The 11160-nt window shown below is 31.3% G+C and overlaps 2 protein-coding genes across 3 annotated transcripts; one reads left to right on the top strand and one right to left on the bottom strand.

Moving 5' to 3' along the window:
• Positions 1-3200: 3200 nt before the first annotated feature.
• Positions 3201-7663, bottom strand: LOC119832886 (V-type proton ATPase subunit D). The gene is made up of 6 exons (XM_038356699.1): positions 7526-7663; positions 7313-7430; positions 6701-6848; positions 5442-5657; positions 4361-4491; positions 3201-3837 (listed from the first exon to the last, which is right to left on the bottom strand). The coding sequence occupies exons 1-6, from the start codon at positions 7564-7566 to the stop codon at positions 3751-3753; spliced, it is 741 nt and encodes a 246-aa protein (XP_038212627.1). The 5' UTR covers positions 7567-7663; the 3' UTR covers positions 3201-3750.
• Positions 7664-8621: 958 nt separating this feature from the next.
• On the top strand, positions 8622-11087 carry LOC119833091 (zinc finger protein 665-like). Of its 2 annotated transcripts, none has more exons than XM_038356968.1 (4): positions 8622-9082; positions 9301-9704; positions 9783-10240; positions 10532-11087. In XM_038356968.1, the coding sequence occupies exons 1-4, from the start codon at positions 8966-8968 to the stop codon at positions 10765-10767; spliced, it is 1215 nt and encodes a 404-aa protein (XP_038212896.1). In that variant the 5' UTR covers positions 8622-8965; the 3' UTR covers positions 10768-11087. The 2 variants fall into 2 exon arrangements, with proteins under 2 accessions (XP_038212896.1, XP_038212895.1); XM_038356967.1 differs by having other exon boundaries at positions 8623-9082; positions 9301-9707.
• Positions 11088-11160: the final 73 nt, after the last annotated feature.

Below are 11160 nucleotides of genomic sequence, written 5' to 3'. Positions count from 1 at the left end.
AGCCTCCTTACAATCTTCAGACGCAAAAATACGTCAAAACATGGCTCCGTTGCGAGGTGAAGGAAATACATTGTTACTTTCATAAATACATTTAACATATATTTAGTCAGGTAACTATTCCGCCAACGATTGATCTAGATCTGAATGTTATATGTATAAAGTATAAACGTATCATGCCTATGGAGGCGTATTAAGTTCAAAGTTCAAGTGGCTAGCGGCAATGAAGCCTAAACAATATAAAGTTTAAAGGTCTCTCTAGATAATCGGGATATTCCGATTTTCATAACGCGTTGGTGGACAGTAGACTTGTAGGCTGATCAAAGACACAAAATGTCAAGTTAATCCTGCGTGATGAACTGCTATTATTAAACAATATGTATTTTTTATACAGTAACGTGTTAACAGTACCTATCGATATTAGCATTCTTATCTGGAATTTTACATACTTATCTGCTTATATCCTGCGTTTAGATAATATTATCTAGTTAATGCGAGTCTCGTTAGCGCCTTAGCAATACCTACATCTATTTACAATTACGTTTATTCCATAAATAAATTTTATAAACATTTCGTAAATTTTGCAGCTTTGTTGTATCAAGACATATAATTAAAAATTTCGGTATAATCTATTTCTTAACCATAACAATAATAATAACTGTTATTGAGAGCATTGCTATTTAACATCAAAATTCCCTCTAGTTTATGTAAATGTGAAATATTATGTTATGAACGCTTTATGCAGACCGAACATCGAAATTACTAAAAAGTCTAACCAACCTATCAATACCCACTCATAACTAGTAAATAAATAAAGTATATAAGTAGGTATGAACAAAACATAATCATATAAACCCGAGTCTATTATCAGCAAGAGTTATGAGTTAGTGGCACATGCTCAATTGGTTAGGGATTTCAGGTTGAATTGCCGTCAAACAAATGTCGGTATCTCGTAATGCAAATAAACGCTTCGAACGTTGTTCGAAATTTCGGTTATGGTTCTTTATTTATCAATGTCTGCTCCAAAAACTTCCTTCGTTATAGCATTATGATATCTGTAGATATAGCAAATAAAAACTTTCTACACGGAGCTAGTAGGGCATATAAATATTAGTTTGGAAGAAAATACCATGCCTAAACAAATTCTAACATTGTTTTATATAATTGAGCACTCAGTATTATAATAAAGCTGAGTATATATTTAAAATAAATCAGATGGTACGCCCAAATAAGATATCATACGACGAAAAACATAAGAAAATTCCTTCACAGCGTATCCATAAAAGGCACAAAGCCTGTTCCACATTCATCGCACAGAGTACACCCTGCGTCATTGTAAATGAACTCGCAATAATTCACCCCTACAGATTCGTTCCTTTCGTGTAACACAACTAGTAGGTCAACTAGTTGCTCGATTTGTCGAGCTTAGCGTTAACTAGTTTAATTAAACATATTAAATGTGTTGTGATCGAATCACTGTGTATTTAAACGATATTGGTTAAATATTTAGTATGTAATATAATATGATTAATCGGAATCGTATATTATATATGTGTAGGTTTTATAAGAATTATCTATAAAATTGCATAGACAAATTGATAATAAAGTGCTAACAACTAATGCCAGATAATTGACACAATTGTCAATTCACAAATCCAAACCCAAACAAAAATAAAAACACCAAAAAGTAAAATTTTAAGTGTAGGTAATGAAAGCCAAAATGAAATATATTCGATCGATATCTTCCGTAACGTCTCGAAGCTCTTGCCATTCAAATCCTCCATATAGACGAAAGAGAAATTATGGGCTTCGTAGATCTGTTCCTGCCGCAATAGTGCTTTGGGCATTTCACAGAATACCTGCGAAAGAAGGCTTAACATCACAGCGGCTTATAAATTTTCTAAAAAGGCACTATAAAGTTGATAATCCGGGAAGAAGCGGTAAATCCATAGCGACAATATTGAGGTGTGCAGTCGAGTTTGGTCTTTTACAAAAGCGCGGCAAACGTTATTTTCTGTCGCCGACAGGTCGACCGTCCTAGGTGCTATTTATAAGCATTGAAACCTAATCAGCGTTATCATTGCTTTAATTTGTATTTTATTCTATAAAATAAAAATGTGTATTACTACTGACTGTGTTATATTTGAAGTTTAGGAGAATGTTACGTTACGAGCTTAGAACGTAATAGATACCTATTTTACAAATAATTTAAAGAGTAACTAGCTAACCCGGCAAACGCTGTCCTGCGTTACACTTATCATTTTGGCGAATGAAAAATAGATATTGGCCGATTCTCAAACCTATCCGATATGCATACAAATTTTCATAAGGATCGGACAAACCGTTTCGGATAGATATGGGAAATTTTATATATATTAGAAGATGTTTTACAAACTGCCGCTCAATCATCTTTTTGCATGGATACGTTATAATTTCTAGTAGGTCATAGGAATAGATCAATGAGGTATATTTTGTTTTACATGTTTCATTGATATTGCTGATTCTAACTAATGCATTTTGACGCAGTGACATACAACGGTACATCATGGTAATTATCGAGACCAATACTAAAGATATAAATGGTAATATTAATTAATTTGATCTTCTACAATGTCAACGACCCAAATTCGGATGAATACTTAAAATTGCGATTGAGCAGACGATATTTGTATGTTTTTTTTATTCATGAGCACAATTTCGTTCATTGCGTTAGCATGCGACTGACTCGAATATAGCGACAAAACTTTATAGATATAAAATTTGCTAGATTAATTGATACCTAGCGCCATCTAGTCCCCGATAAATCAAGTCTGTTATAAAGGAAACTCAGCATACACAAGTTCAATTAAGTAATATTTATAATTAGCGATCCGCCCTGGCTTTACCTGTGGCACGTTTCTACTCTCCATAAAAATCTTCCTTGTGTTTAAACAAAAACTTAAAATAATTTGTGGAATTGGTCGACCCGTTGTCGAGTTTTGTACTTAGGATGAAAAAACGTAGTTTTTTACCCCTCCTCTTTCATGGTGAGATTTAATCTCGTTGGCCTATTCAATCTGTGACAGATTATATATGCAGCTACATTTTTTTTTATTCATTTATTTATTTATTTTTTTGAGATTTAATATATTGTCTATATTCCTTAGTTGGTCTTTATAAAATAATCATACATATATAGGTGTGAAATAAATAAACGAATGAAATAACATTCAATCAATAATAATTATATTTCATATATCGCTTCACAATCTTGTATTTACATGATCTCTTACTTAAATATATTGACCTAAACAACAAAAAGAAAAAAATACTATTCGGTGTACTTATACTGCGTTATGCGATTTAAGACCACTGCCCCAGCTTTAATAAGGTCATAGCAATAAAAATCAAACTTCGAAAAAAAAAGTGTTAAACAAACCGGAAAAATACAATAAACATCGGAAACACTGTTAGATTATAAATAAAACCAAAATACAAACTAACTTGTGGAATGCTTACATACAAGACACCTACTCAAGACAAGCCGATATCACATACCTAATTCACAGTTCAACCGTGTTCTAAGCGAGTGAATAACTACGACAACATTAAGGTATGTACAGAGTAATGAATTTTAATATCATAACATTTCAAGCTGGCAACACTGTAATCTGTACATTTTCAACAAAACGGCTCATGAGTTTAAACGTGTGCCTTGCCAGCGTTGATTCTACTACAAGGTTATAAGTTGCATGAGTACGTTCGGCGAATGTTCTAGAAGAGCAAATCTTCGTCGCCCTCGTCCAGAAGGTTTGCGATGTCGCGTACATCTGCGCCAGCTGCTTTGAGAGCGGCTTTTTTCTGAAATAAAACATAAAATATATGTGAAGCTTTAAGAATGTTTCATTAACACAGGAAAAACATAAAAGGCGATCGAAATAAATTAAAAAGAAAGGTTATTAGAAAGCAGAGGCTCTTTCGAAAGATTATAAATTTTCACATGAGTTTCATTTAGTATCTATGGACTCTTCTCTATTTAAAAACAATTTTTGTAATAGTTACAAGATTTTCCGTGTAACATATTATCAAACTTTTTCGACAAGTTCGATTAATATCCATGTGATGGGGCCGCCGGTGCCAAAGCTATAGCTTTAGGAAAAATTATGGTTATAACCTTATAACCATAATTTTTCCTTTTGTCATTAAAGGACCGTCAGCCTGATACAAATCATAAATTTTTATCTTTCCGGTCGTCGTTACAGCCCTTTAGAACATTCACAGTTGGACATGGTCATCCAATCCCAAAGATTTCCAAAAAGACTTTTCACCAATATAACGTCTAGGTAGTCGTCTTAGGTAAAATATTTTATTATAGCCAACTTACAGCCTCCGCTTTGTCCTTAATGATCTTCTTCTTGTCCTGGATCTTCTTCAGTCGGTAGAACTCTTCACGCTCGAGCTCGTCCAATTCAGAGATGATGTAAGCCAATGTCCTTTCAAGTCGGGGAATGATTACTGAAAAGAGTTTTGCAACCATAACAATAAAGAGTAATATAAACGCAAAAGTCTGTGAGTATGGACGGGTGGATGGATGTTTGTTACTGTTTCACGCGAAAACATTATATTGTATCTGTATGAAATTTAGTACAGACATAGATTATAGTCTAGCACAGACTACTTTTCAGACCTATGTATGTATCACGCGAGTGACGCCACAGGTTACAGCTAGTTTCTGAATAAATCTTGATAATGAAACTGTTGGGTGTGGTTACATAAAGTTCCAGTTTTCGTATCATTTTCGTTATCATCATTTTATAAAGTCTATGCCATCAAAAATACAATTGTAAAATCTTTAAATTCTGTAGCACAAAATTCTGAACACAGGACAATACAATTGCATCTGTATGTTTGAATATTTTTCAGAATTATTGTGTTCAGATTATGTTATTTCAACTGCATGTAAATATGTGTGCATCTCTTACAATGTAATTAACAGAGTAGGAAAGATATATAGCGAAGTATAAATAAAAATGTCAGAGGCTTACACAGATCATTGCAGTCTACTAAAGTATATATATTTATATATATACATATCTCTCTCTCTCTCGTTCTCTTTCTACTTAAGCGTCTAACCAATAACATATTGCCCTATTCTATGTGACAGATTCTCAGAGACTGATAAAGTACCTTGATTATCTCACTCTTTCTAACATGGGACAAGGATATGTATAGTACCTTTTGTGTTACATGTTTGGTGGTTATGCTCCCTGTTACTGATATATATATAGATTACTAGCGGTCCGCCTAGGCTTCGCCCGTGATACATACATAGCCTATGGCCTTCCTAAATAAATGGGCTATCTAACACTGAAAATGTTCAAATTGGACCACTGTTCCTAAGATTAGTGCCTTCAACCAAACAAAGAAACCATATTGATATGTATCATTGACATTCATAAACATACCATGCTCAATAGCATTCACACGCCTGTTGGTGATCTTGATCACTTCATCTAGCGTAACAAACGATGTCTGCAGCGAAGCCAATTCCACGAGCAACTTGACAGCGCTCTGGAAGTTCTTCTTCAGCTTGGACAGCTGCTGTCCACCACGGGCGAGACCCGCGAGCTCGTATGTGTCTGAACCATCTTGGTAAGACTCAAAGATTGGTAGAGTGACACCTATGAAGAAAAACAATGGGCTTCAGATATTATTATATAGCATGAAATAAAATCCAATACCAACTAATATTATAAATGTGAAAGAGTTTAATTTCATACAGGTAGTTTGTAAGTCGAAAATATAAAGAATAGAAACATTACAATCATGGATCTGGATGTAGCATATGCAGTTTTCATATATATTTAGGAAAGAGTAAAGGATTCTACCAACTACATTGTGTCATACAATATACTATGACCATAATGGGAATGTGTCCAGATCAGAAAGCAAAAGAATATGCTCTACTATGCCCACTAGAGCGTACTAACAGAAGATGTAAATTAATGAAGAACTGATGAAATTTACACATTACTAATTTTACTGTAAAAACTTTCACTCTACATGCCAATGTACCTGATAAATTTACAACAAATAAATAATGAGTTTTTACTTTTGTCATATCTTCATAAATGGCTGAAATATTTACGATCGCGATAGTGTGTATTGCCGGTCGAAAGTTTCTAAAACGCAGGTAGGCATTATCCAGCTGATGATGTTAGCTCGCTCATTTGGTAGTCACACTTTTGTATGTACATCACTCCTAAGTAAAAATCTAATTTAACAAGTTAATAAAAACTAAAATAACAATATTGTGCTTGCATACTTCAATTCACAAGAATACTTATATGCCTGGGTAACAAGATAAAAAGTGGATGACAGCCACAAAGTGTTGATTCTATTTGAAATCCAGATTTCAAAACATTTTCTATATTTATTAAAAATTTAACTATAAAGAACAAAGTTATATCTTTTGATAAAACAACTGGATATCTAACAAAAATAATGTGATATAAAAATGGTGGTATTTTATTTCAGTGGATACTAATAAACCCTCAAGTTGTTGATTGCAAGTACCTAGTAGTTTTTAAACGTAAAAGTTCAGTAAGTACCCATACTAAAATTATCAATAGACATGTTCAACACATATAACACTATAATAAATTATTAACACTACATTTCATTCCATAATAAAACTATGATTACAATGTTATTTAAACCATACCAGCCACATTGTCCTTCTTGGAACGGATTTTAATTTGAGCCTTAGTGACATTCTGCAAGACAACTTGATTGAAGTCTCCTGTTGTGAACTTAGCTTCAGCCAGAGAGAATGCTGCTTCTTTCATCACTTCTCCCATAAGAGTTTTAGTCTGAAAGTTGTTATTGTGATTGATTAAATACTTGTTTAATTTGCAAAGTAAAATGTTTTGTTTAAAGGTTTTCATTATTCTTAATCAATGTGAAATAAGATTGCGGCAAACTACTAGAATTGTATTTAATTTTAACACTATTACTCTATCATTTACACACTTATTTATAGGTGTATAAAATTCATTAATATAACATTACAAAAAATAACGTAAACAGTCACTTTACATAAAACAAGGGCGTTTATTCAATACATAACGAAAAAAATATAAAGGCAGCAGCTGGCTAAATGTTGGCCATAATTAATTATTTGTACCTACTTAATATTTTCATAATATTTACAGCAATTAACTTGAATAATGCTCTTGGTTACCGTATATATACTGGATGACCTGATATCGCTATTTCAAGATTTATTTGATTCGATAAAATAAATTCTTATTAGATGGCACTAAAAGTTACGTACCTCGATGATTTTGCTCAAGATCATACGGAACCTCACTTGCAAGGCATCAGCCTTTTTCTTGAGAAGTCCATGTCCCTTTTGTGCCCCAGCTAGACGGGCCTTCATCAACATCTGAGCACTGAAATTCAATCATAAAAGTACCTAAGAACATTCTTTCGAGGTATCTCACATGAACATAACGCTCCTTTATAAAATATCATAACTCAAACTTACCCTCGGGACGGGAAAATAGCTAATTTATCTTTTCCAGACATTTTGAGCTAAAGAATATAAGCTTTTCGTCGCAAAATTTACTCCCAATCCCGATCACCTGATGACAGAAGACAGCTCGATGATAAACTTTGTCTATGCGTAGTCTTGTGATCTTGCTCTCAAAAATCGAGAAAGAACGTATGTCTTTTGGTAGATTTTAGATTACAATTTTTAAATTAAAAATAAATATAAGTTAATTTATATAACCATTATAAAATATTATAATATTACCAAAAGTAGTTTGTGTTGATGGACTAGACACAAAATCAATTCCCAAACTTTAAATAATAATGTTAGATGTTCTTATAATATTATTAACGTTTCAATCATCTTCATTACTCTTTTTTTTTAATTTAATGACTTCGTAACGGGACCATGAAGCCAAATCTTATTTTTGGGTAACTCGAGTGTGATAAATTCTGAAAAAATACACACGCATTCATATACTTACATAAATTAATTTTGTTGTGCATTATTTTGTGAGTGGTACGTGAAGCTTATTATTAATATAGTCATATTAGAGAAAATAAAATTTGTCTTTAGTTATGATAGTTTTTGCTTCCCTACTAACTACCTTAAACTTTTAATCTTTGATCTGATTTCATTTGATATGATTGGCTTAAAGGTCTCGTAACCAAGCCATTAAATATTAATAAAAAAAAATTGATATGATCTGTCAGAAAGCCAGTATTGCCAATTTAGAAATGATCCCTTAATTAAGAGATTAAGAGATAGAGGAAGGCAACACAGCACTGCCATTCATAAAATAAAATTGAATTGAATTGAGATAGAGGAAACAATGAATGATAGTTTCCTTTCTACGCCTTATTATATTAAGGCTTATTCTATCTCAAAGCAAAAAAATGCTGTTGTAAGTTGTCGTCTGAAATTACTACAGAAAGCATAATATCCACCTCCTATGATATACATACGACAAACATAAAACATTTCATGAAGCGTAATTAATGACATTTAAAAAGTTTAAATTTTTATCGGAAAATTGATAATTATGACTACTAATAAGTTTTATTTAAATAGATTTTAGTTTATTTCTAGGGAAATTAAAATATAAACCTGGTGTCTGGTGACATTGTAAACATTTTTGATTTTCTAAATTTCGTTTACATCTAGTCAAATATCATTTTCAGTATTTTTTTCGTGTTACTGTTCAAACCGTTGAATGTAATATATAATTTGTAACTAACACTTAGAGTGATAGTTTGTTTCAGAAAATTTAATAAATAATATTAGAAAATAATAGAAATTAAAATGCAAGTGAATGCATCCGTGGAGTTGTTGTGTTTTATAGTTCTACCACATTATTATCTTTTAAGAAATGTTTGTTCAATTAGTATCGAATTAAAAACGTAATAGTGAGATTTGACACAAAATACATTAAACATGTCAGTAAGTTTGTGTAGAATATGCCTCGAGGATGGAGCTAAACTTCCTCTGTTTGAAAACACTGATGACGAAAATGATTTACTGTCAAAACTTGAACTATGTTTTCATGAAAAGGTAATAAAATCATACTTATACAAATGGGACTTATACAAATGGAACTTTCTTTATAACTTTATTTGCAATATAAAACTGCAACTGTATTATTATCATAAATTAATAATTCAGTTGCTGAATAATTTCTAATGAGAATCTAACTGTATGATGATGAAATTAGAATATATTTCATATAAGCCTATTGGAATTTATGTTATCAATAAATGTTGCACTTTCAGATTCAAAATATTGATGGCTACCCATGCAATATATGCAAGAATTGTAAAAATACTGTGGATCAAGTATGTGATTTTATTAAAAAGTATAAGGAATCATGCCATATTGTACAAAATAATTTAATGGTTAAAATAGAACAAGTAGACTCAAGTGATGTGAGCTGCAATGAAAATGGGTTTGATATCGAAATTAAAACAGCTTTGAAAAAAGAAAGCAGTGATGATGAATTTCTTAGCAATTTAAAAGAGTTAAATATAATCAGACATGAATCTAATTCTAAGAACAATGAAAATATTCCAATGAAAAATGAGAAACCTAAACGAAAATCTTTTAAAAATGTAAAATGTACTAATAAAATAGCGTCATCAATATTAGAAGGTGATTTCCTTTGGATTGGTGATACATGGTGGTAAATTTTTGCTTTTAAATTATCTATTGAAAATTTCATAAAAAAAAGCAATTTTCTTATTAATTTCTTTTTCAGTATTAAACCTAAAAATTACAAAGTTGTCAAAAAGGAAATGCCAGCTAAAAAAGTGGAGAAACAAAAACGAGTTCATTTAAAACTACCAAAGGTGAAGAAACCGGATCCACCCAAGTTATGTGATCTTTGTGGAGATATATTTAAGTCACAAGAAAAATTATGCAGGCACAAGAAAAAGGTTCATTTTAAGGAACCAAAAAAATGTCCTCAATGTCCACGAATATTGAGTTCTGAATATTACCTGAATGCACATTTGAGAAGACGACATCAAGAAGATAAACAATTTATATGTGCGGCTTGCGGTAAAGGGTTTGCATTTAAGGGAGAACTGGCCAGTCATAATAGAAATGTTCACAATAAACATTTGTTACCAAAAAAGAAGTATTTCTGTAAAATATGCAATAAAGAATATAAATGTATAAAATCTGTTATAGTTCATGAGAGATCTGTACACACGGGTAAGTAATTACTATACTTTTTAAAAATCTCTGTATAAATACTGAATTTCTGTGTAATTTATCAAACTATTCCAATGTTGTTTCACCTACCTTAATACAATATATTTTCTTTTAACAAGTACTATTCAAGACTTATAAAATGTGATTATATTTACTAAATAACAAGCTTTATAAAATGAACCTGCTCTGTAATAATATTTTGTTCATGCAAAATGTTGTCCTTATTGTTTTTGTTAATAAATGGTTATTTCAGGGTTAAAATTAATAAAAAGAAACAATCTTTTATTTCAGGTTATAGACCAGCAGTGTGTACTGTCTGTGAAAGTAGTTTCTACCATGAGGACTATTTAAGAGAACATATGCGTCTTCACACTGGTGAAACACCATTCAAATGTCCTATATGTGGACGAGGATATGCACAAAGAGGGAATATGAAAAGCCATCTTAGAATACATCGAATATCAGAATTAGATGCAAATACTCTCAGTAAAATAAGACCTAATTATTTAAAACTTTTAAAGCCTTAATTTGTACATTTTTTGGGACATTTGAATTGGCTATGTGTTATTTCGTGTGTTGAATTGTTAACCAATCTACCATTGTTACAATTGTTAAAAATTTATTCTATTGTGTAGATTATAAACAAAAAGAAAAACACTTTGGTTCTTGTTAAATTTGTTTGTAGTAAGTGCAATAATATGCTCTATTAAGCAATACAGAATATTTTTATTGTATAAAATAAGTTTTGGTGTTCGTTAAAATAAGTTTATAACATTGTTAAGTATTATTCTTGCGAAGATAATGTAACTAAGCAATAATTTTCTTTAATTTATTTAAATAAACTATCTTAGAAAACAAAAAGAATTGTTTTAGTTTCGAATTCGATATGAATGCATTGAATTTTACAATTTCTGAAATAA

This window comes from Zerene cesonia, chromosome 16, assembly GCF_012273895.1.
Source record: "Zerene cesonia ecotype Mississippi chromosome 16, Zerene_cesonia_1.1, whole genome shotgun sequence".
NCBI lineage: Eukaryota > Metazoa > Arthropoda > Insecta > Lepidoptera > Pieridae > Zerene > Zerene cesonia.
The sequence above is the reverse complement of the archived record's forward strand: the minus strand, read 5'-3'. Positions and strand labels throughout refer to the sequence as shown.

Coding starts and splice junctions, on each gene's coding strand:
- LOC119833091 (XM_038356967.1), top strand. CDS start 8,966: ATGTCAGTAAGTTTGTGTAGAATATGCCTCGAGGATGGAGCTAAACTT. Junction 9,708..9,782: donor TGGATTGGTGATACATGGTG/GTAAATTTTTGC, acceptor TTTCTTTTTCAG/TATTAAACCTAAAAATTACA. Junction 10,241..10,531: donor TGAGAGATCTGTACACACGG/GTAAGTAATTAC, acceptor CTTTTATTTCAG/GTTATAGACCAGCAGTGTGT.
- LOC119832886 (XM_038356699.1), bottom strand. CDS start 7,566: ATGTCTGGAAAAGATAAATTAGCTATTTTCCCGTCCCGAGG. Junction 6,849..7,312: donor TCTTGAGCAAAATCATCGAG/GTACGTAACTTT, acceptor AACAACTTTCAG/ACTAAAACTCTTATGGGAGA. Junction 4,492..5,441: donor TGTGAATGCTATTGAGCATG/GTATGTTTATGA, acceptor AACTCTTTTCAG/TAATCATTCCCCGACTTGAA.